This window comes from Spea bombifrons, chromosome 5 (assembly GCF_027358695.1).
Source record: "Spea bombifrons isolate aSpeBom1 chromosome 5, aSpeBom1.2.pri, whole genome shotgun sequence".
NCBI lineage: Eukaryota > Metazoa > Chordata > Amphibia > Anura > Pelobatidae > Spea > Spea bombifrons.
In genome coordinates, this window is record NC_071091.1 from 26,965,212 (window position 1) to 26,992,651 (window position 27,440).

A 27,440-nucleotide genomic window follows, 5' to 3' on the forward strand; every position below is an offset into this window, starting at 1 on the left:
GATGAAAAACAAAAAATTGTGTCCAACAAAGACATAACAAAGATAATGAGACAGCATTTAAAGTAGATTAAAGGATTAAGGAGAACCATTTTAAGGTATTAGAGGAGAACCATTGTGGTCACGGTTTTAGCTTAACTATATTCTTTAATGAGAACTAATTATTCCTAAACTATTACTCTCCTCTCCCTTAGAAAGGCTGTCCGAACCAACAATAAGCAACTTAACTTTATAGATAACATAACAGGAGAAATAATAGTGCAGATCCTGAAAAAATGAACCTAACATACACCCCCCACACACACAATAAAACATTTTACAGGGGTTTATGCAGTAGGATTTGGAAAAGGGGACAGAGCCACATCAGTATTCTTTGTTAAAACAATTAATAACTAATACAACCATTTTATGTAAATTATGTGTTTCTCTGGGCAAAGTTTGAAATGTAGTCTTAGTACCAAGGGTTTGTAATATACGGTACTTTATGTATAAAACAGTATTTTAGGGCTCCAAAGAAATTACCAAAAATTAAACTTTAAACTACAGTAAAGTGTGCAAATTTAATAAAAAAAAACAGATTTACATTTCTTTGTAGGCATCCATGTACACCCCCCCCCCCGAAAAATGTATTCATGCAAATATGGAAATGCATGAGTTATGAATTGCCCTGAGGAGTGGCTGCTAGCAGGTTTAATATCCCCGTTAAGATTATTCATCGTTTTTGCAGAGCTGTAAATGGCCACAAAGGAACACTTTTGTTTGAAGTGGTATGGTTAATGGTGAAGCGTGAGGCAAGGCTTTACTGTGTGAATTGTTTCCTATTAATAGATATTTAAGGAATTGTGCAATTTCATAAACACATTTCCTGGTATTCCATTATACTTTATTGTCTATTTACTAAGAAGTTTAATGGTGATTTAAATTCAGAGACAACTAAAGTCACATAAACTTTAGTTTAACATGCATGTTAACATTTGAAAAGCATTTATATTAAAGTACATGTGAGTGCATTTGACTATAGGTTTTGTGAGTTGCAGGTGAGTCTGTGCTTTCCCCTCATCTACATACCCTGTGCTGTATAGGGGCCACAGGGACAGCCTCTACCCTGTTTCTCCACTCAGGGAAAGGGTGTGGCGCCACACTTTTGCAAAAGTGCTCGGGGAGTCCAGGTTCATGGAAAAGCAGACGAAGAAAGAAGACATGGGTAATAGCGGAAGAAGACAGAAGACCAAGAAGAGGCAAGAGAAGAAATGGACTTGCAGGAAAGGAAAGGAAAGTGGTTTACAGAGAAGGTAGGGAGACGTTGAGAGAGAGGGAATTTCCAGAATTTCCAGGAGACTTGAGACCTCTCTGTGCCAGTGGACAGCCCTCACCCCTAAGAACGCCACTAGCCTCACCTCTTCTTGATTGTAGGTTTGTTTCATCAGGTCCCTCCTCACCATATGTTTCTGTAAGTTACATTTATTATACGATCCACTATTGTGCAAATTATGATGACTCTATATAAATCAACAAATAATAATAAACATTTGACTCAAAAACTAGCCAGTCAGATACACATTAAATATTTGAAATGTGCTGCTCATCTATATGGACTATGAGACACGTGCATTGACCTAAATCAAGTGAAAGACTTGTTATTATTAGTTGTAAGGGGACTTCAAGGTCATTTTTAGTTCGATTCAGTGTCCTTGTACTTAAATTCACCATTCAGTCAAGGTTGGATGTATAAAAAAAGCTATATTGCAGAGCTGACCAAACTGCCTTAGACACCTAAAAGTAACTTGCAAATGGATTTGCTTTCACACATGATAGCTGTTAAGACTGGATAATTAAAATAGCTACGTTTACTTGGAGCATTCTGAGATTTCATAAAATACAAAAATAAATATAAACATAGAAGCAAACACAACACATATCTTAAATGTACTTATATAATGAAAAATATTTACTTTAGTAAAAAAAAAAAAAAACTCTTCTTTTCTCTCATCACACCCTTCTCTCATCTCTCTCTTTTCTCTTATCCCACTCCTCTACGTCTTTTATGTCTTCTTTCCATTCACCTCATCTCTTTTCTCTTTTTTATCACTTTTGTTCTCCCTCTCTCTTCTAACTCGTCTTTTTACTTTTTTCTGTCTCCTTTCTCTCTAATGATCATTTTTGTTTTAAATTATAAAACAACGCACCTGGTCACCACCGAAAGCAACCTTTCATAGATTATCCAGGGAAGGGCTCTGAAAAAAGATACCAAGTCTAGGTGGAGGATGTATTGTGAGACCTAGAATGTGCATTAATAAAATAATAAGTGACAATTCCCCTTTTATGTGGAGATGCATTGGTTCGGTGAATAACAGTGCTTGTATTAGCAGCTCTTGTGTTGCTTCAGCCCTTTTAGCACTTAAATGCTTTTACATTCAAATACTAGACATAAGCAATAAACTTTCCATTTAATTTTTAATATTTTCAAAATGTTTTTTTTTTCTATGTCACCGCTGAAGAATAAAATTTTAATCATCACAATTTTATTTTGCCATCCAAAGCAAAGTAATGAATTTGATAACTTCAAATGTTATGACTTGCACAGTTTCAGGAAATGCTTCACTGCAGACCAATTCGTGTTTGCAGCTATAAATTGTATAGAAGAATATATCTAAAGTGCTGAAGCTAATTGCATCACGTGTTTTACCTTGGAGGTAAAAGCGATAGAATGTTTTCATTGGCATAATAGATTCATGTTTGTTGAAAAAAAGATATTGACCCAAAGTTTGTAATGGGTGCTAGGGCTTAGCAACTTTCAGGCTCTAATAATACTTGCAAGTGATACAGTTAAAAGTGTAAAGCAAAATATAAAATAAACAGATGTGCTGCAAGGGATAAAAACTCTTTTCTTGATTCTGTTGGCAACCAGGAAAAACCAGTGGATACACTCCACATCCCGACTGTGGAAATGACTTTTTCTAGATTCCACTATATCTTTAGAATGGAATGGATTGAATCAGTCTTACATAAGGAAATACGTCCTTATGCTTTCTTTACACATTGGCTACCCTATATTTATATACCTAAACTATACCACTTTGGACATTTCAGTATACACAATGGTTCTCACAACACCCTACTTCGACCCTATTATTGATCTCCTGACAGCCATTGACTCCAGACCGATGTAATTCTTCTCATACATAGCAAGGTCATACGTGAGTTCTGGTTGGCTATCAATATTGATAAGGGTCTTCTTTCTTTCACTATGATAGGAGATGGGACTGGGGTGGGGAAGGCACACATATTCAACATACGTTACCATTTTCAGTACCTAGTCATTACTGAAGTGTGGACCAGCTTGCTAATGTTCACCTTTTTTCTTTTCTTCATTTTCAATGTAAATCCGATGGATTGTAATAAGCAATACATCAATTTTTATTGTTTGTTGGTCATATGTGGAAATAACATCAAATGGTGCAAGCATCTCCTCCCTACACCAAATTTACCAAAAAAACAGATGTAAAACAAAAACTATTAGGAGGCATCGCTGCATCAGGAGGAAGTTGTAGTGTAGAGAATTTAGAATCTAAATATATACAGGTAAAGGTGGGTCCATTTTCCAACGCTGGTAGAGTATATTTCCTGTATTTAGCGGTTGCCATATATCTGATGCTATACGGATCTCAGCTTGAGTATTACATGTACCCATGCGTTCAGCTATAGTGAAAATGACTGCATGCTGCGTGATTAAATGCATATTAGTGTTTGCCCAGGGCATACGATTATTACAATATTTCCTTCATTACATTATCACACTGTATGGCCATATAATTTATAAGATAATACAGACATCACTTTGTTGCTGATGGGAATTATTTTGTTTTACGGATGATGCCCTATAATTTTGCCTTTCATGGATTATAAAATTGATTAGTACCATTTTTCCCCTGACTTGTAAACTATAAAGAAAAGCTTTTAAAAGTTTTCCTCTCTTTCTCAAGTCTGAAGCAATACCTACGGAAGAAAGGAAAACTCTTGAAAGCATGTCTTTTTTGTATTATGTTAGTCCAATAAAAAAGTATAATTGCATACTGTAATACTCTGGTATCTTATTTTATGGACTTAAATATATATATTTACTTGTTTTTTTTCCCAGTGTTTTTTTCAGTGCTATGATTAGTGAAATGGTTAGTGCCCCCCCTTAGTGTGGTATTTTATCTGCCCCCCTGTATATTGTTCCTAAAGTCGCCACTTCCCAGGCACCACTAACCCTAGACTCACCACTGACACTCCAACACCATATGCTGACACACAAACTCATAATAGCATCGTACGTGTACACTTACACACATGCTAACACCAAATACTAGCACACATACACTCATGCAAACACCATACACTAACATAAACTTACACACTCTACCACTAAACTGTAACAGGAAAACACATGCTAACATAATATGCTCACAAACACTAACATCTGTAGCACCATACACTCATGCACATATAACATGCTAACCCAGGCACCAATACATACAATCTAACACTACATTACACTTATTTATATAGCACTAGCAGATTGCGTAGAGCAGTTAGAGTCAGTAAAATAATCCGTTTCCCACTTGACTGCCTTTATTTTGTCTGGTTTCTGTCAAATGTTTCACTGGCAAATTCCATTCTCTCATGTGTCACTTTTGGCAGCTGTCACGACTGTTTGTCATTTGTAATTCATGCTGTTGCATAAATACAGGGAATTGGGCACAGTTATTTCATCTTGACAAAGGGTCACTATTATACTAACATACTGTTATGGTCTAGCTGCTTTTCTGCTGCATTGCTGGAGGCTATACACTCCTGTCACTCCTGTGACTCAGCCCATTGTCCAGCCCACAGCCAGCCCCTTTTGGCTATTTAAGCAGCTAAACTTCACTTCCTCCTTGCCCTTGTGTTGTTTCCGGCTGCAAGTGCTATTGCTGTGTTCCTGAATTCCTGTGTATGACCTGACTTTCTCTGACGTCCCTCCCGGCTCCTGATTCCTGGCTTGTTCCTGACTTCGCTGATCTCTGTCTGAGTACCTGTCTTGGTTCCTGACCCCGGCTTGTCTTTTGGTATATGCTTTTGGATCACGATTTGGCTTTGTTCACTATTGTCATTACAATAAAGGTGATTGCATTTTACGTTTTGTGTCCATCTGGTTCCTGGTCCCTAACATTACACAAGGGCCATGAACCCAGAAGGGGCAGGCAATCCACCAAATGTTTTTACAAGGCCCGGACCAGGTAGACCAGCGCATGGACCAATTTGCGTTAGCTCTCCAGACCTTGTTGCTCCGTACTGCACATCTGGTTCTGCCAGCTCGGGTCCACACGGCACAGGCTGTCTCTATACCTGCTGCTGCTTCCGCTCCGTCTGCCACTGGTGATTTTAGGACAGTGCCAGCTCTTCTGCTCCCTCAAGGTCTTAACACGCTATGTCTGAGTGCTGGAAAATGACGTTACTAGCTTATTTCTTTGACAGATACTGTTTATATACAGACCATGATCTGGCCACTGACTGTCTCCCTGTGGTCTTACTTTTAGTGGCTCATTTCAGTCAGCGACTGATAGGGGTTATATGAAGTAGTTCAACTGGTGTGAAATTAATTTCCTGAATATTGCTTATGCTACTTCTTCTGACTGTGTTGGCTGCTGTAGATACATTATGTTTTCTGGAAAAAAAATAATCCAGAATCTTACATCAAACTTGAATCCTTTAAGAGAAGTAAGTGTTATTTTTAGACCTTAGTGGCTGCTTAACCTGGTCTTGAAATTTAAGCAGGCAGTGAACAATCTTCTTGGTGTCCATGATTAGTATCATAAAGCATGAATACCACTAATGTTGTTACCACTTATTAAACCTTATCCCAGTAGTAGCTATTACGGGATCGTTATTCTGTGCATTTCCACTTCAAGTGATATATTGATTTTTCAACTGATGTTTAGATTAGGTAAAAAGCTAAGTAGGTTGAATACATTTCTTACATGTCAATGATACTTATCATAAACCAAAACAACATTGAAATTGCCAACACACTATTTCATTCCTATTAACCCTTTATTATTTCATGAGTATATGGCAACTGTTGCATTTCAGACTTCTTAGAGCTGCCATTGACACTACCAAATAATTTAACCAAAAATCTATTGGGATTAATAAACTGGGAAAGGACCTCTTTTAATTTCATATTATTATTATTAGATTATATATAATTATAAGATTATTATATATATCGTGCAAGAAAAAGTAAATTAAACATTTGTAAATACCAGCATTTATGTATATATATTTTTAAAAAATACATACTATCTTCATCTAAGTCACAATAATAAACAATCTGTTTTAACTAATAACACACAAATTTGTATTCTTGTCCATATTAAATAAATCATTCATACAGTCAAAAGCCAATTACTTAAAAAAGAAAAGCTAATTGGAGTCCAATCAATAAAACGAGAAGAAAAACGAGGAAAATGCATGCTAACATAATATGCTCACAAACTCTAAGATCCGTAACACACACATGCTAACACCATACACTCATGCACATATAACATGCTAACCCATATACCAGTACATACAATCTAACACTACATTACACTTATTTATGTAGCACCAGCAGATTCTGTAGAGCAGTTACCACAGAGTCAGTGTTTGAGAGTGGTTAAACCCCAGGGATTCCCTCCATAGTCAAAATGCCACTTCCATGTCTATGCTATTGGCCACCTTGGAACACAGCTTTTCCGCCATTCCTCCAATTGGGAGAGACGGTATGTGCCGAGACTCCGCCATTTCACAAAACTACTACACCACAATGTAGTTGTTTATAAACACATACTGAGAATGCATTGTGTTAATTAAAAACAACCAATCAGACTTATCTAAGTAAAATTCAACCTCCTAAAACTTGAGATCTAAGCAATTTATGAAAAAATTAGGACTAGGTAATAACAATCCAAATTATACAGCCAAAGCAGAGAGCACATGAAAGAGCAGCTCTGCATGACTTCATGCACATATTTATACCACCTTTCCATATACCAATTACACACACAATAAGAATACACAAACTACTATTCAAACCAACATAACAAGCAATATCTATACATATCATGTAACCCTACATATGAAACTAACAGACATACCGTATTTATCGGCATTTAACACGCACTGGTGTATAACACGCACCCTCATTTTAACAAGGAAATTTGAGTAAGAAAAAATAATTTTAACTTGGAAGCTATGAACTTAATGTTGGAATAATATTTATTACATTATAACATTTATTATAACATTTATACCACTTATATATGAAAGAAAAAGCACCTCTTTGAACAAAAAAAACTGAACAAAAAAAACTTCATCAGAATCACTGCTATCTGGGAAACCACACACACACACACAGTAAGACACACACAGTAAGACACACACACTCAGACACACACACAGTAAGACACACAGTAAGACACACACACTAAGACACACACCCTAACCCCCCTTCTCAGGATCTCCCCTCTCCCTCCCTAACCCCCCTTCTCAGGATCTCCCCTCTTCCTCCCTAACCCCCCTTCTCAGGATCTCCTCTCTCATTCCCTAACCCCCCTTCTCAGGATCTCCCCTCTCCCTCCCTAACCCCCCTTCTCAGGATCTCCTCTCTCATTCCCTAACCCCCCTTCTCAGGATCTCCCCTCTCCCTCCCTAACCCCCCTTCTCAGGATCTCCCCTCTCCCTCCCTAACCCCCCTTCTCAGGATCTCCCCTCTCCCTCCCTAACCCCCCTTCTCAGGATCTCCCCTCTCCCTCCCTAACCCCCCTTCTCAGGATCTCCCCTCTCTCTCTCCCTAACCCCCCCCCCGGTCACTTACCTTAAACTCCTGTGTTGGAAGCGTGAGGTGTTTGTCTCGGGTGCCGGCGCTTCACTGCTGAGCGCTGGCGTCTGACGTCATATGCCGGCGCCCAGCGTGAAGTGCCGGCACCCGAGACAAACGCCTCACGCTTCCAACACAGGAGTTGAAGCGCTGAGGCAGGTGTCCTGGATTTCTGTCAGTCAGGGGGGCCCGAGAGTTGCTGAAGACGACCGCTCGGCACCCCTTGGGCCCCCCTGACTGGCAGAACTCCAGGGCCCGGTCGCAGTTGCGACCCCTGCGACCCCGGTAGTTCCGCCACTGGCTCTAGGATTTATCGGCGTATAACACGCAGGTAGGGTTTCAGCTTCATATTTTAGTTAAAAAAGTGCGTGTTATACGCCGATAAATACGGTAGTTATCTATGTTATGAACCCAGTGACAATAGCAGCATACAGGTCAATTATTAGCCGTAGAAAACCACTGGGGAAACAGATAAAAAGCTAAGCTGGCTATATGGTTGCTATATGGTTCCTGTACTGTTCACAACAACAAATCTTCGTGGCAGATTCATCCAAGAGACCCGAAGGTAACAAAGCCCTCTCCCTCCCATGATCTCTGCCTGAAAAGCCCATAAATGAATTTCCATGTAGTTAAGGAGGCCTGTTAATGGGAATTCCTGGATATTCCTTTAGATACAATATTTCACTGTACTTTGTTAATCCTAATTACTGCTTTATTTATAAGTACACCAGCTCAGCCTCCTTAACCTAAACGCTTCACTCTGTATAACTTACAAGCACATTGATGCTGACTTATTACAGCAATACTTTGTAGCAATTGTTTGCATTCACGGCCCTATAACTAAAAAATACTAATGTACTGTATCAGTATATTAGGAGTTACAAAGTGAAATACAGCAGCTGCTATAGGGACTAGTGTGCAATTTCCTACAACACACTTTGAACATACAAATACAAAATACAATTGCTGATGTGTGCTTAGTGTAAAAAAAGGGTTGATTTTTTTTTTTTTTTTTTTTTTTTTATAATAACCTGATTTTTCAGATGTAGTTATACATCCCCTGTACTACAGCATAGCACTTCTTCTGGGCTGGTCAGCAATATGAAAAAAAATATACATGTCCTGAAAAACATGGCCAATGTGGTCACCCTGGTTTAAGGGTGTGTCCCATGCTATGTTTTATGATTATGGAAGGTGTCCCTCCAAAAAAATTCCGAGAGACCCACTGAAGCGGCAACAGTGGAGGCAACAGCAGGCTGTAAATGTTAGGTTAACTAGACATAGATAGCAGAAAAAACACCTGGTAGTTAGGGGAGTGCTGCAAAAAAAGCTTTTTATTTAACGCTGTACACCCCCTGCGGTCAGAGTGGTTTGGTCTGCTCACTTCCTCTCCCTCCAACTGGCCTCCTCCCCTTCGCTGTGGCTGCTGCTCCTTCACAGCCACAGAGTACCTGCCTCTGTAAAGACACAGTCTGCTTGCTGTAGACACAAGGTGGTTTATTGTACATATGATTTGCAGCTAGGGTTAGTTAATACTCCAGCTGTTGAGACTACATTTCCCATGACCCTCAGCCAATCCAGTAGGTTAAGTATCGTGAGAGTATGCAACAACTAGAGTGTCATATATATATTTTGCCCAACCCAGAAAATCCTGTGGACAGGCATGCCCTGCGAAGGCAAAATCCGGAGTTTCGGAGTTATAATCATTACTATTATCTCAGTCATTTTGTTATCTCTCATACTCCCTCTTGTACTGCTCTGTCATTTTTAATATGCAATTTGTTTAAATTCCGATCAGCTTATTGTTTTACAAGAGTCTGTTTGGCTTTTCTCTCACGCGATCATCCTCTTTCCAATCTGTCTCTGTCTTCACAATTATATAGAACTTAATAGCAATGTATATGTTTGTTTGTTTTTTAAATGGACAATTGAGTAAGAAGAAGTGTTGCAGCAGGTGTCGAAAGCATATTATAGTAAGGTTGTTGGTGCAGTATAGGTTAATGACTAGAGTAATTGCTAGAGCTATTTGGTTTTGCTTGAACTATACACCAACTTCATGTTTCCCTCTGGCTGTAACCACAGACATCATTACCTAAATTGCATTAAATAGGGTCAAGCAGAGTTAAACAGTCCCAATAGGAGGTAAATATATACCCTAATGGAATACAAAAAATAATTTTTTGACGCAAAAATAATAATCTTTAAATAAATCAACACAGATTTATAGAGATAAGATGAAAAGTATTCAAGGCACTCTGACAATAGGTGGAGACGTAACTTATTTCTTTAGGTAGAGGTAAAATAGGTAGGGAAACGGGTGCTGAGTAGTTGAGTGCTGAGTAGTTGCATAAATATATAAGACAAGTGATGATGCCACTTTACGGATCTCTGGTCAGCCCTCACCTACAGACCTACTACTCTTAAAAATCACATCAGTCATATTGAATGTAATAAAAAAGTATTAAAGTTATGCTTCTCAGACAAAGTAGGTTTATTTCTAGTGACACTTCATTTATTAAGAATATTCCTTTATTCCACGACACTGTTTACACTTCCTACTCCTTTGGCTTTTGGACTCATAAATCTTAAAAATGTCTCTAGATTTCATTTTAAAAATCTGGACAACTTTCACTTGAAATCTACCAGGAGCCAACAACGAAACCATATTCATAGCAACTCAAGCTATTAAATATTTAGGGCATTAAGTAATTTTAGCGATTTTAGTTATGAGCGGTATAAAAAAGACTGATGACATTTAGCATATTATAATCACAGTATAAAATGATGCTTGTTTGAAAAATGCCATTTTACGTAGGTCTAAAATTAGACAAGCATTCTGTATTTAAACTAGGAATACCTTCAATGATGAGATAATGATTATATAACATGTCATCTTAGTTTTCTAGATTATTGACAACTCTGCAATATTTTACAAAATAAAACCATTTGTTTCTGTTATTTGTAATTATGAATAAAAAAGGGACAAATATAACACAATGTTAAAAAGCTTTATTTAGTGATTTCAACATACCTCCCCTGATGACCCTCGTTTTTTTGAATCTCAGTGTATGATGGGTATTATTGTATTACAGTGTCCTACAGCCCTAAAAGTCACAATGATATGGATATAAACAGTAGAAAATATGTTTTCAATAAAATCAAAATAAATGTGTAATTCCTTTTATGTATAATGCAAATAAATGATTTGTAGACGTTCAGCTTCTCCACTCCGAAAGGTATGAGTTGAAAAGTGAATGCTCAAGAGCACTACTATTGCTCAATTTCAATTACAAAATCAATAGTTTTAAATAAAATAATTATACTTTACTATGTCAACTATTCACAGCCTTTTAAACAGTGTTTCTAAAAGTTAGTATGAAAACTATGATAAAAAAAATATAATGCCTGAAGCATTATTCTGAGATTGCATTATTCAGCTCACTCTGTAGCAGAGAGCTTAATCAATTTTAGGTAACACCACACACATACATGCTGCCACCAAATACCAACTCAAAAACCATATGGGGATACACACACACAGACATTCATGCTGACATCATACACTAACACACACACATGCTAACACAATATACTAACACACGCTAATCATACACTAACACACACATGCTAACACAATATACTAACACACGCTAATCATACACACATGCACATTCTACCATCATACAGAAGCACCCATACTTGTGCTAACACTATATGCACTATATGCACACACGCTCACTCTTAACAATATAACATAAGAACACACACTCTCCTTTCCTCTGTGTAGGTTGCCACTACACTCTTTCGCACTCCATTTTACCTTTTTAGTGCCCCTACAACCATGGTTACATGACCCAGCTGGGAACCCCTGTGTTTAGTTCACTATAGGCTGACAACTTTTGCAGATATGTTGATTATATTGAATAATTATGATGATTATTTAAAAAAAATGAATGTTAACATACGTAGAACATGCAAATCATTCAATACATTTGTTTGTATTCTGAATGTATGTAATAGAAATTACCTTAACTTCCATCTATAAAAAATACTGTCACTTTAGAACTTGTTTGTTTGCATTGTCATTATGTAGAAGTGAAACTGACTTTCTCCAAGACTCGTAAACAAATTTCTGCTGATATAAACTTAGATTTTATGCAGAGTCAGTGTACATACCAATGTTAAACACATTTCATTTTTGATGAGTTGCACTGCCTTTTCTATGGTCAAGGAAAGACTTTTAAGACATATTCGTGTACCCAGTTTAAATGTCATGGAGAATTTGCAGCATAATGATTAGCAAAACTGCCAGCGTTTATTTTACTGGATTAAAGAAGAAAATTTTGGTTTAGAGGGCAAACCAAGCCAAGCAGTTTTGTAATAAGGGAAGACCCAGACCAAACTTATTGCAAAGATTATATATGTATTTGATAAAGAAAGAACCTTAGAGAAATCGAGCTCCAAACATAATTTGGGAACTACAACTGATTTGGTCCTCTACAAGAAGGGCAAATCACTGCATTAGCCTTCAGGAATTATATTCTGAAATTTTACACCACTGGTATTTGATGCCAGGGAAACTTCACAAAATGCTCAGCGTATTGCCCGACACTTCTTGGAGGTGCCTTAGACAGAAGGGGACTAATTTTCACATCTGGTGGGAGTGTGAAGAACTTACGAATAAACCTTGTTAGAAATAGTCACAGATCCTTTCCTATACCAGCAATGGCAAATCAATTGAACGTCTGAGGAAACAAAAATAGGTGGAGTGGGAGCCATCACTAAATGACAATTTGCACAGTTGTACCTGTTTCTGTTACTTTTATTTGTAAGGCTTTTTCTTATAAATCATTTATTATATGCCTACTTACAAAATCTCAAGTCAGCATGTCCCTGTTATAAAACCTGTTATATCGCACAATAAATATTTATTTCAGTGTGTTTTTTTTTGTAGATTTACTGACATAGCTAATTTGCATAGGCTTTATAGAGTTTTAAATATTCACAACATTCATTCTGATAACGCATAAGGGCTATGAAATATACAAATCTTAGCTTTTAAGTGGCCTTGTCACCAAATGTAATATTGACATTGATCAGCAGAGCATAAAAATCACCCATATCAAGGGGGCCACAAACGGACCTCAATTTTTTGATTTTCTCAGCTTGAACACAGGCATCTCAATGAAATATTCATTGAACTATTAGTTTTCAGGCGAGGATACACAACATTCCTTGCCTTTTGGAACCCTTTAAGGACTTGAGTTGTACACCACTGGGCTGTATGTTGGTTTAAGACTTTTAATACACTATTTGGTAGTTTGTTAGATAACCAAGTAACAGAGGCACCCAGTGTCCATGTTAATGTGTAAGCGTATGGTTTTAGACTGTGTATGTGTGCGGGTGTATGCTTTCAGCATGTGTGTGTGTATGTGTTACTATGTATAACTGACTCATGGCTCTTCCTTTGAAAGATTAATGTTTATAGTTACTGTATACGCTTTTCCTGTTGAGATGATGACATATATCGTTCTTGATAGACTGCTTCTTTAAATATGGAAAAATGGGACTGTTCAAAAATAGTAACACATCAGAAGAAGTATTTATGTTTGTGCTTTAAAAATGGGCATAGCTTGGGTACAGTAGGCTACCGGTAGCTCTTCCTTTTCTGAGGGAATTGCTTTCTTTGGGGGGTAGCCATATAATGGAAAGGAATAGCCATGTGATGGGTTAACGGCTGCAAAGGCATTACATGGGTTGAAATTGGGCGGGGAGTGGGCATGGCTAAATGGTGTTTCCCTGCCCCAGAGAAGGATGAATGAATGCTTCACCTAAAGACTCTGGGTCAAGCCTGTAAAGCTCCCAGGTATTCTTATGAGTGTCAAGTTTATTTAATATTTTAAAACAGAAATACTGTACATAACATGCATGGATGTTTAACTATTACAACATGTTTGCAATACTTTTGATGTGTTACATACAAAAAGATTTGAGAACAAATCAGCCTAGAAAGGACAGCAGCTTAACAGCCTACTCTATGGTGCAACCCTGCTCTGAAATGTCTCAAACGTTCATTCATTTTACTTTTTCTGCCATTACAGAGGAAAAAATCGTCATTAACATATCACTCTGATCCAAAATGCAAGGCAAATATCCTCTGCATTAGCGAACCAACCACCTCAGATATACATGAATTGGGTGCAGTTGATATTCCTTTAGGCACAAGTGAGCAAGGCGGGCCACATATGAACTCCAATGGGTGAAATTACATACAAACAGGTTTGAGCCTGAAATGAAAATTGCCCCGGGGGCCCCAATTTCAACAGCTAGCGTGTGCTATCATTGCCTGAAAACAACTTGTGTGCATCTTCTTGGCTTTTGCCCCCCCCTTCTAAAACTCTGGCACACATATGTAAACACACAAATTACACACACTTACTCATACTAACACACATGTACACATTCATTCTAACACACTCCTTCTCATCCCGCTTACACATCCATGCTCACACACAAACACAATTAGACATCCATGCTCACATAATTACAATTCCATGCTCACACACACACAAGTAGACATCCATGTTCACACACACATACATACACAGAATTACATGTCCATGCTCATACTTACACATTCATGCTCACACACACACAATTACACATCCATGCTCACATACATACATATATATACAAAGACAAGTAAATACATCCCACTGGTGTGGTCCAGGTCGGAAGTGCCCTTTCTAAACTATTTTAAAACGATATGAGGAGTCAGGAGGTGTGTGCCCAGTCACAGCTGCGACCCCTGCAACCTCTGTAGTTGTTTGCATTTAAAACATTCAGGAAGGAAAAAAATCAATATAATTTTATTTTTAACAAAAAAGAGGAAAATAGGTTTTGCTATATCTTCACTTCTGCTATAACACTTTGGAACAAAGTTTCATGTCCTTAACTACTTCATGTTACAAGTCCACAAGAGAAAACTTGTTTTTATGTCACTCTTCATAATGATCTGAATTTAGATATTTTCCCAAAACCAAAGCTAATATCCCATGTTACGTACAGTATGTATGACTAAGATGGTGTGGATGACTATAATCAATCATTTAAATATAGCAGGGAATTATTGAGCATTTTTGACTCCTAGAATAAATCAGATAAATGATCCGCTCACTTGCCAGAAAACTGTTCATACAAACTAAGCAAACTGAGATGAATCAGTACTAAGCACTGAGAGATGTTCAACTCCAAGGGCTGGCAATCAAGTTCAGTTTATTTTGGACAGGTTTTGTGAACATGATCTGAACAAAAGTATTCAAAAATGACAGATAAAGTAAGTTAAGAAATGTATATTATTATGATTAAAATGTACGCTACTTCATTAGAATTGCACATCACTTTAATTATACTAAAATCTGAGGACTTTAGAAAAATATTAAAGGATTTACTATAATGAAGAAATTACAATTAGAAGCTTAATCCCTTATAACGCTAATTACAAAGATGGCCATGGATTAACTGTTAAAAACACAGACCATAATTCAATGCCTCATGGTAACCATGTCCTCTAGTGGTGCCCTGTTAGACCCATTTGTATGAAGTAGCTGCAGTTCTGATCTAGCTTTTAAAAGGAAAAAAAGGAGTCTCAAATGTGTTTTTACATTGTTTACCTTTTACATTGTATATTGTAAAATGTTCAATGCTGGGACATTAGTTTGGTCATGAGCAATAAAATAAATATTGAAAGCACATAAGATACATAGTATTTAAGGTGAAGGTTTCCTGATCTATATTATATACATACCATTTTTCACCAATATAAACAACATGGGCCAGAATTTGTGTTTCACTTCTGCTTTCTCCTTTCATTATTAGTTATTATTAGTGCCTTCACTAGTATTCCTTTTAAGCCAAAAACGCAAAAAAAAAAAAATGGTACGGCTACTTACTAGTTGTTTTTTGTTGTTGTTGCTATTTCTCTGACCTTGGGTTGAATTTGCTGGGATCTCAGCTCCTGTGAAGATTGGCAACTGTCTTGAATGTTTTCCACTTTTGAATGATCTTTCTCACTGTAAAATGATGATAAAATTGCTTCTCTAAGATCATTTTGATGTCTTTACTCCTTGACATTGTGTTAACACACACCTGAATGCTCCAGACCAGCAAACTGCTAAAACATTGGCTTTTTTAGAGGTGGTCACACTTGCTATTGATCAATTAATCAAGGGCATTTGATAAACAGCACCTGTCTGCTACCTAGCATCTTAATTCCATGGAAGCAGTAAGAGTTCACTTAATTTGTCACACACAGCTTCTGCATTTTGGCTTTATTTTTGTTGAATGAATCATGAAATTGTGTAGTATGTCATGTGTTGTTGTTCATCTGAGGTTGTATTTAATGAACGGATGATTGTTATTATGTCCTTATATGTAAGACCATGAAATTCAAAGAGGGTGTACTTTATTATTATAATTATATCTTTTATTTATATAGCGCCAACAATTTACGCAGTGCTTTATACCACTGTGTGTATGTATGTATATACATACATACCTGGGAATATATATGTAAATTTGAAATCACTGAAATATACTGTATGTATACACACATATTATATACATGTGTGTAAATAAAATGGTAGATAAATGCACTGTATATGGGTTTATTAAGTATACTGAGGCACAAAAAGACATTTATTTGTACCTGCCCAGAAGTTCTACTTACAGTAGATCAGCCAGTTAAGCATTGGGTAGTAATAAAACTGGGAATTTGTTGGTGTTAACACAATAAAAAGCCAAGATATAAACATGTATTACTTTTACTTCTAGTATTCTGAAAGAGATCTTGCTTCAACACAAAATAATTTGGTATTGCAATTATTATTCAAATTGAGAATAAGCTATTTCATGCTTCATTACTTCATTAAACCAAAAGATGAATCCTATTTACTGTATAAAGATGTTTGTGAATAAATTAACCCAAGTCCTTTGTTCCTGCAGTAGCTACACGCTCTAGATTGTGATCATAAAATGATTTATTTGACTAATAATGCTACTGGTATCATAGCAAAACATTCCCATTCAATAATGGATCTGTAATTCGAGTTTGTTTTCCTGAGATTGGATTTTAGTTTGGGACCATTCACAAAACATTTACCAGTTACTCTCTTTTTCTTATTTTCACATGTATTAAAGGAGCACTCAACACCATTTTCATCCTCCAGCTGCTGCTACTGAAAGCCAAGAGCATTTATATGTACACTTCTTGCACATGCTCAGTAGACCTCTCATTCTAGTCAATGAGAACAGCAACTATGAGCTTTTTTTGCAAACATGTACAATAATATATAACTTGAAACACTGGTAAAAATAATGTATGTTTAATACATTAAATATAGGAAAAAAACAGCTAATCTATGCAATCACTCCCTCCGCTCCCACACCAAAAAAAATATATGTGCCCCATTGACCTTAGATTAGGGGAAGACTGTGTACTCTTCCCTCCTGACTACTTGACATTAAATCCAAAATAGAGAAGCAGAGGCTCAGCACTGATATGTGTGATCACGTTATATGTGTGATATAAACTCACCTTACCCTTTGAGTGCTGAGCCTCTGCTTCTCTATTTTGGATTTATTGAAGGACTTGGTGGTACCCTGGCTCGTTCACCATCTCACAACTGTGTGCTGCATTCCAACCTTTATTTCTGTGTATACCCTGTGACATTGAGAGTTCCCTCCCCTGTAATCATCCCCTGAGTCCCTTTGTCCCTCATTCACTAAGCCACACCTCTCTTTTACTGACTCCCTGTAGTTCAGTTATAGATCAAATAAACAACACATGGAAACAGCATGTGTATGTATAGATTAACTGAATAAGATATACAAACCCTGTATTTGCAGGTATATATAAATAATGTATGGAAACATAGCATAGCAGATATGGATCAACAGAATAACACATAAACCCAGCTTTGCAGGTATACATTAACTGAAATTTACATATAAACTCAGAATTTAAGATAGAAAGCCCCTAAATTACAGGCATAGATCACAGGTTGCACACCCCAAAGGCCAGCCCTGGTGTCCACATTCTCCACATAGATCCTGACCAGCACTCAGATTACACAAACAAATTACAGTCCAGAGTGAGCCAACTTTGTCCCCAAACAGGCCAGCTCACAAATAATTAAAGCAATTCATCCACACATTAATTCATTATTTCACTCATTCACACAATTCATCCACACGTGGATTAATTCATTCTCTTGCTCACTCTTTATTTCAATATGCTAACTACCCCCTTTTGTTACTGTTATCCCCCTCTCCCCCTTCTCACACTATGTACCCCCTCTCTCGCTTCTCACACTATGTACCCCCTCTCTCCCCTTCTCACACTATCTACCCCCTCTCCCCCTTCTCACACTATTTACCCCCTCTCCCCCTTCTCACAATATCTACCCCTTTTCCCCTTCTCACAATATCTACCCCTTTACCCCTTCTCACACTATCTTCCCCTTTACCCCTTCTCACACTATCTTCCCCTTTACCCCTTCTCACACTATCTACCCCCTCTCCCCCTTCTCACACTATCTACGCCTCCCCTTTCTCACACTATCTACCCCCTCTCTCCCTTCTCACACTATCTACCCCCTCTCTCCCTTCTCACACTATCTACCCCCTATCCCCCTTCTCATACTATCTACCCCACCCTTACCCCTTTTCTCTCACCAGCTACCCTCTCCCTACCCCCCTCTCCCTACCCCCTTGTCACTAGTTACCCTCTCCCTACCCCCTTCTCACTAGTTACCCCCTCCCTACCCCACCCTTCTCACTAGCTACCCTCTCCCTACCCCCCTTCGTAGGTCACTCACCGTGCAGTCCTGTGGTGGGAGCGCAAGGCCTGTGTCTCGCTGCTCTGCCACCATACGCGTGGCTTCACTGCTGAGCGCCGGCATATGACGTCATATGTCGGCGCTCAGCGTGAAGCGCCGGCACCGAGACAGACGCCTCACGCTCCCACCACTGCAGTCGGGTGGCAGCAGGGAGCAAGGGAGACAGAAGGACGCCGAGCGGTTGCTGAAAACAACCGCTTGGCACCCCTTTCTCTCCTCCTGCGACGTTTCTATTGGGGGGGTTCCTACGGCCCTGGGGGGGATTTCTTTATTTTCTGTCCCCCCCCCGCATGAGTTACTAGTGGGGATTTGTCCCCCCCCTGGTTCCTACGCCCATGCCGCAACTCCCATTGAAACCATTGAAAGTCCTTAAAAAAAGTATATATATTAAGGTATTTATGTATAACACTAACTACTTTATATGTTATAACACATAAATGTCACCTTTAAATTTATGGGGGGGGTTTCGAATAAAAATGCATGAAAGGGTTTAATAGATGTGTTCTGTATTTGCTAATTACTGCCAGTCAATAATAATAATAATTTGGACTATTACCACAATATCAGAATAATGTGTAGTGACTTTGTGGGGCAGAAAGCACATTGCTTCTTTAAAGACTCCACTGAAATAAGTGTCAATTAAGGTCCTAAACGACACCAACCAGTACAGCTGTTTCCTGTTAGTCTGCTTGCAGCTAAAAGCTCAGTGTACTTCGTTCTGATCTCCTGTGTATGACCTTGGCTACGTTCACAGTCCAGCTTTATATACCAGACCCTGGAGTGTCCCCCCAGACTCTCCTACTTGTCCAGCCGTTTCCAAGCCGTATGCAATGCCTGTGGGCTTCCAAGCCACTCTGGTTTTCCCCGTCCTCACCACAGTTCCCCTGTCCTTGCCTTTATTCTTTGATTCCAGTCTTTCTTTTCTGTCTGTTATGTGCCTGTCTGTACCTACCTATGATGCATCAAGAGATACAGACAGAGCCCCTAGAGCCAATTGGGCTCCTACCTGACCTGCTGGCCCGGGTCCTGACAACTGAGCATATTGTTGAAGTGGCCCTTTAATGGTGGACCCTCAAGATTACCCACTGGGTAAGCCAACACGGCAAATAATGCATTCCAGTCTGCTGAAATTGTTCTTTGTTATCAGTTTACATTGAAAAGGACATTTAAATGTAAGACTGTGAAAATGCAAATACAATTTGCTGTGGCTCAAACGTTATGGATAATATTCACATCTGAACTTTATGAATACTGTGACATTTTAAATCCTGTCATGTTAAGGAAATTGAAATATTGACTGCTTTTCTTCCACCCACTTCTACAAAATAAACAAGCGAAAATCTTTACTATTTATTCATCACTATTATTAAGCAATATGGTTACAAATCTATCCATCGTTTTGTCTTGGAATAATGTAGGATACATAGAATATCCCTTTACTATTATTATTTTTCCTTACCTTTTACATTTAAATAAAAACTTTTACCCGAATTAGAGGCGTTATGAACCGCCTAGGAAACCTGTGGAGTTCAGCTGTTGATTGCATATTGTGCAGGAAGAATATTTACAACTACAGAAATCTTCTGTTATTTAAGTTATATCTCTTTATAATATCTAGTTATCTACCAGTGTATCACATGCAAAGTAGGTATAAAATAAAGAATATTTTACAAAGAGGAATATTATCCCGGGCCACAGTCATGCTCATTGCAAAGTTTTACAATATTTTATATGTAAATACACAACTGTCACAACTTGAGATGCTAAATGGAAAAAAGCACAAAAAATTAGTATGATGGTTTGGTGCGATAGCTATGCGGTGTAGAACACTGGTGCTTGTTTAATTTAACCAAGGAATGTATCTGAGCAAAGTCGGACGACTTTGTAAGAAGCGAAGAAAGTGGTGGAATGTGTTATATACACATGGTGGCCACTAGATGGTGCAGTGGCTTTGTTGGTCCACCGAAATGGAGCTCCGCCCTCCCCGCAAGTTGCACAAAGCCAGAATATAATGGGATGTAGGTGGGGCATTTTTAAACATTTTAAGGTGTTAACTGGAGTAGCCTAAGGTTAGCCTAAGAGGCCTTTCATAATTACATTGCTAACTGGGCCCCTTTATGTTATCGGAAGAATGCATTATGATACACCAGTGTTGGCTCTGCACTCTAAATCATTTACTTTTGTAGTGCATTGCAACTTGTTCTCCTATTTACGCAATATTTTATATTAAAGTGGATGTTCCATAAAATTCAGTGTAGTTTAGCACTAAAAACCTGGTTTTATCTCATTTTACTCAATAAACCTTCTTCATCTGCAGACCTGGAGCCTATCATCATCATCAGTTATGTTTTGAGTAACTCTCCCTGCTCAAACACCACACTGAGCTGATTCTTTATGGCAATGCAGGTAACGAATGTTCCTCACTAGACTTTCAGAGCTACAAAACATAGAAATGGTGAATATGAAGCTAGCTGAAAACATTATATTATGCCAAAACTAGAACTGTTTTAAAACAGAAAGAAACACAATATGTTGAATCGTATTTTTAATATTATATTAGTAGTAAAAATGGTGGAATTCTCTTTTAAACTTTGTTAGAAAAACAAAAAGACAAAGTATCATCAGGCATTTATAAGCCTCAGCAACTACTGTATTAACACAGCCATCACAGTACATAACTTATCGTTTATGAGAAACACAGAGCCCTACAATTTGCCAGAAAACCATTTCAATGTACTATGATTGTACAATTATAAATACCAGCATTATCATGATTGCCTCTTGTTTCCGGCACTGATTAAAGTACTGAAAACATAAAAACATACTTCAAAAATTATGTAAATCAGATTAATAACTGTGACTCCATGGCCCCTGGACCGACAGGGAAGGGGAAGCATGAGTACTGGCCTATGTATGGTGATGACAAGCTGAGGCCTTATCATTGGTGGGTTCTTGACTTTTAGCGAATTAACAAATAGAGTTTAAATACATATTCTGTGGCAGTCTCCTACCTTTCTGTACACGGGACAGCAAGAGACGTTAGCTTCCACCCGCCTTAGTTATTACGTTTTAAGTGAGGATAATATATTATCTTTGGAAAAGTTCTGCTTTGTCCAGTGATTATGTTTTTGTGTGTATATCATTTCCCTTTGTAGTGTGAGATGCAGAGAGGTCCCCTCACACTCTCACAGCTCCCCCTTTGACCGATCTCTCTATCACAATACTACCGCCCCCCCTCAATGTATTCCTGTTCTTGATCTCCCACTCTCACAGCTTTCTGTCTCTCCCTTTCACATCTCCCCTCCCTCTCTCTCTTACCTCCTGCATGGTCTTTATCTTTGGTGATGTCACCCTTCTTCTGTAGACCACATAGCATGTATTACGTAAACCCCACTGGGGTTAGCACCAGGGAATTGGACTGGTGCAGGTACAGGGCCAGGCCAGGTTGGACCAGGCCTTTGTGAAAAAATTTGGACCAGTGCTGGGGAAGCAGGAACACAGAGGGGTTATATCACAATACATGACCCTGCATTAAAAGACAGCACCGGAGAGGTAAACTGCGTGCCCTTGTGTTCTGAAAGAGAGTCAGACAAGGGGTTGCAGGGGGCCCTCTAGAGAGAGACGGGCCCATCACAGTTGAGAGCCCTATGACGCCAGTAGTTAAAACATAGCTAAAAAAGAGCAGTGTTCTTTGCAATTCAATTCCGCGCAAGGCACAGATCATATACAGAATTACCATGGCGCCTAGGTTGCCTTAAGCATGATTCAGACTGCTTTCATTTTAAGAAGACGTGAAGGTGCCAATAAATAAGCTGTAAAGTCATCAGAGTTGCTAAGTGAAATGTGTAAATGTTGACTGTGTCCAAGTGCTTATATCTTCAGTGTGAAACCTGGTTTGAGAGATGGGAGCAAAAACAGAAGCAGAAATGCCTAAGTTTATTTACACTAGTTAAAGGTTATATATTAGTGGCATAGTTAACAACAAGAAGTATAGGAAAATGTCTAGCTTGCAATTTCTTAATCTATTTTATGCGGCATCATTGCATATAGATTCGATTTGTACAGCAATACATATATTATACTTTTATTTATTTGGTTGTTAATGATACTTTTGATATATCGGCTTTATTCAAATTGTGTCTCAATCCAATTACATTACAACATTGGAGAAAAGCCCCAAGGCAGCGTTAAATGAAAAAACAAAACTTTGCCGTTAACAAAACTGTTAACATAACAACTGCTGGTCCATGATGTCACAATCAAATGGCTGTGATAGAGCTGAATATTAAATAATAATGCAGTCAGACTTCATATGTGTGGTTGAGTCCAGAAAGATCGGTATTGAGTTGTACTTGCTCAGATAAGACACTTGTGCAATATTTAAAAAAAGATGTTGTTCTGTACACACCATTTGTTGCACATGGATTACAATTGTTGTGAGTACTTTTTCCGTCACCTCCAGTAACTTACAAGGATTGAGTTTTCACTGCGTGAACATCTTACACAAGAACAATTGTATGGTTGACTTATATGATATAGTCAAACATTTTTCAGTTTGCGCAGAATCCTTCTAGGGTTCCTATATGATAAAAAAATATTTGATATTGACACATGTTACGGATCATGCTGTGATTTTAATTAGTAGTTGACGCCTTCTTCCCTACAAGGGAAAGGGAGATCAGTGTGAATGAATGCCTATTGCCACCTATTATCACCTCAACTATTCATAGATAACAGGAAAGTATTGATGATCTCAGCATGATAGTCCTCCTATAGTGTCCAGTGCAGAAAACATGTTGGAAGTCAACTTGTTCAAGATTCTGAAAAATATGTATCAACTGTCTGGTGTGAACATCAAAGGCCAGGAGTCTTTTTTATTTAAATCCTCTTTTAGGAGCAGTTTGTTAATTTATAAACTTGATTTCATTTTTTCTCATCAGTATCACTGGTTGTGATTTCAGATGTACATTCATAAATGAGCTCTACCCTTTTATACATGTCTATATAATACCGTATTGGCTCGGATATAGGCCGTCCCCGTATATAGGCCGCACCCTAAAAGTTTGGTGCTTTTTTAAAGAAAAAGTTTTTTTTCTTTAAAAAAGCACCAAAAAAAACATGCTGCCACTCTGCCCCCCCCCCGAGATATGCTGCCACTGTCCTCCCTCCCCGAGATACGCTGCCGCTGTCCTCCCTCCCCGTGATATACTGCCGCTGTCCTCCCTCCCCAAGATACGCTGCCGCTGTCCTCCCTCCCCGAGATACGCTGCCGCTGTCCTCCCTCCCCGCGATACGCTGCCGATGTCCTCCCTCCCCGCGATACGCTGCCGCTGTCCTCCCTCCCCGCGATACGCTGCCGCTGTCTTCCCTCCCCGCGATACGCTGCCGCTGTCCTCCTCTGCCCCCCCCTCCTCGACTTACCGGAGCAGACTCCCGGGTGTCTTGCGGGGCCGGCGAGGGACATCTACGCAATACGCGTATGCAACTTCCGGTACCGGTACCGGAAGTTGCATGCGCGTATTGCGTAGATGTCTCCCGCCGGCCCCGCAAGACACCCGGGAGTCTGCTCCGGTAAGTCGGGGGTAGGCAGAGGTAAAACGCTTAGATAACCTCCCGTGCCGGCACCCCCCCCCCGTGGGAAGTGCTGGCAGGGGAGGCTGTCTGAGCGTATCGGGGAGAAGGATGCAGGTCCCCTGCACCGCTGCGGGGGATCTGTATCTTAACCCCGCTGCCTGCCCGGCGCCCGGGACTGCATGTCCCGGGCGTCGGGCGCTAGACCCCGAATATAGGCCGCACCCCCACTTTAAAAACTTAAAGTGGGGGAAAAAAGTGCGGCCTATATTCGAGCCAATACGGTACATTTTAAGACTGGATAAAGGGGCAAGTTCTGTCAGAAGTAACATTTCATCCCGTATCTGTAAATAGTAAAAGAAGAACTGCTTTTGTAGTTCTGTTTGAGAACTAACATGATTATGGCTGGTATATAATTAATTTATGTGGGTATTGTGAGTTTTTGGTCCACTGTATTACTAATAAAAAAAATGAAAACATTTGTAAATGGTACTTTTTTCAAAGTGTGAATGATATAGACTCTGGTCATACAGATGCCATATTGAATTGCAATATATCCATTGTCCAAAGGTTTGTACTTCATAATTGATAATAATTTTGTTCTATTTTTTTTTTTTGTTCCCAAATAAAAATAATTTGGCCTTTCAAAATCAAAACCAGTGTCATCTCTCTCTCTCTTATAAGTAGTTCAGATAAATTAATTTAAAATGTGTGTTTACCTAGAGGTGTAGTCAATAAACCAAAGGCTTGAAATTGAATTGAACATTTAAACTCGCCAGTTTCACTACGTGTTTATGAAGAGGCAATGAAAACAACTTAAATTGTAAAGTGTAAAAAATGCAGAGGAATAAAATATTTATGTAAAAGATATGAAGAATGAAACCTGTAGTACAGTTATGGAATTGTGTTCTAATCTATCAAATATTAATTTATTGCAACGGTTGTCTATAGACATCTTAATCAAATTAATTGTTGTTTTCTATTTTTTTCCTAGATGCCTTGTTTTACTGGCGGATGTCCTCTCGTAAATATCTGTTCTGAGGGATATCATAGGAAATGAAGCGGAGGATTGGCTCCGGAGCCGGATTTATCACTTTGTTAGGATGAATGAGGAGTAGCCATGTTATTATGCTGACATCTAAGCATGCATTTGGTAGACCTGTGGCTAACACGTTCTCTCTCCATGTGTCTGCTCTTACAGAGTTTTGTTCTAATGATACTGTGCTTTCATTCTGCCAGTATGTGCCCCAAAGGCTGCCTTTGTTCTCATTCAGGAGGCTTAAATGTCAGCTGCAGTAATGCAAATCTCAAGGAAATACCAAGAGACATACCCCCTGAAACTGTTTTACTCTACCTAGACTCTAATCAAATAACATCTATCCCTAATGATATTTTTAAAGACCTCCACCAGTTGAAGGTTCTTAACTTATCCAAAAATGGCATTGCATTTATAGATGAGAACTCTTTTAAAGGTGTTGCAGAAACATTGCAGATTTTAGACTTGTCAGACAACCAGATTACAAGTGTCCACAAGAATGCATTCAGCAACTTAAAGGGACGGGCCAGAATTGCTAACAACCCGTGGCATTGCGACTGTACATTGCAGCAGGCTTTGAGGAGCATGGCATCCATTCATGAGACTACCAGCAATGTCATCTGCAAGACGTCTGACCTGGATGAACATACCGGACGGGCTTTGCTGACTAATGCTAACGATGCAGACCTTTGCAATATTCCCAAAAGGACTACAGACTATGCCATGTTGGTCACTATGTTTGGCTGGTTCACCATGGTGATTTCCTATGTGGTATACTATGTAAGGCAAAACCAGGAGGATGCAAGAAGGCATCTTGAATACTTGAAATCTCTGCCAAGCAGGCAAAAAAAACCAGATGAAGCCGATGACATTAGCACTGTGGTATAGTATCAAAAGCAAAAGAACTGGGGCAAAAATGAATATTAACTTGGATGGTGTTGCGGCAAACTCGGTTATAATGTTTCTTGCAAACCTCTTTGCCTTTTTTTAAAAAATGCTTACAGCAGCAGAATTTTGCCACCGTTGAGGAACAATACAAGAAAATCTTTGTTAGAATGTTGTCTCTTTGATGGTATCCAAATTAACTAGTATGTAATCATACGTTAGAATGCATTTCACTATTTAATAATTATTAAATATTTATTTTTTTAATTTATAACAAATAAAATAATAAAGGCTTAACTTTGAAGCGTGTAAATCATAGTGATATATGTTCTTTAAAACACGATAAGCTACTTGGTTATCCAATTTATTTTTATAGGGTAGTAAACATTATGCAACACTGGTATTGTGAAACTATGTGAAATGGCTATAGAACTGTAGTATACAAAAAGTCAAACGGTTTCTGTATAAAGGGCAGTTCGGGACCAAACTCCTAAATGTGGAACAGTTACCATGGAAGTGAATGGAATGTTCCAATGGAATCGAATTGCTCCATATTTAGCACTCTTGTACCAGAGTTGCTGTTTATAAGTAGCCTATATAGTCTTCTGTAAAACAAATATTCTTTCTTCCTTGCGCAAAAACGTGCAATATCAGAGTGCAGACATATGAGCAAGTGCAGATCCATTATTTGCAACGTTTGTAAAAATGTGTCACATAACGGTGCAGATTTTATCAGCATATACATATAGGGGAAAAATAAAAAGCAAAGTCACTTAAAAATATCAGGGCAAATATTTTAATGCAGAGTTGTCCAACTATCAGTTTCTTCCACCAACCTCTGAGACTGATATATATAAGCCTGGGGTGGCGGTTCTAGGGTGCGGCGGTCTCATAACTGGGGGGGGCAATGGCTCCTTGGGCCAGTTGGGGAGATCAGAAACCTTGATTGTCTTTACACTACAGTGTGCTAGAATATTAAGTTATATCCCAGCACGCTATTTTAAAGACGCATAATTGGGGTCAGAATGCCCTATTGGGCGATTTGGCTCCCTATTTTTCCACTGCTTCATGGGCCATTTTGGGGTACCATAAACCTCCCCTGTAACCAGCCCATAACTGCTATGGAGCATTGTGCTAGCCGACACAGGCTCCATAATGATCTTACTAA

General features: G+C 38.6%; 1 protein-coding gene across 1 annotated transcript in view; it reads left to right on the forward strand.

Moving 5' to 3' along the window:
- The window catches only part of LRRC3B (leucine rich repeat containing 3B), a 67,295-nt gene extending 40,231 nt beyond the window's left edge, over positions 1-27,064 (forward strand). Inside the window, exon 2 of the mRNA XM_053467998.1 lies at positions 25,405-27,064. Coding sequence (XP_053323973.1) covers positions 25,496-26,275 — 780 coding nt within the window. The 5' untranslated portion in view covers positions 25,405-25,495 and the 3' untranslated portion in view covers positions 26,276-27,064. The remainder of the gene's footprint in view (positions 1-25,404) is intronic.
- Positions 27,065-27,440: the final 376 nt, after the last annotated feature.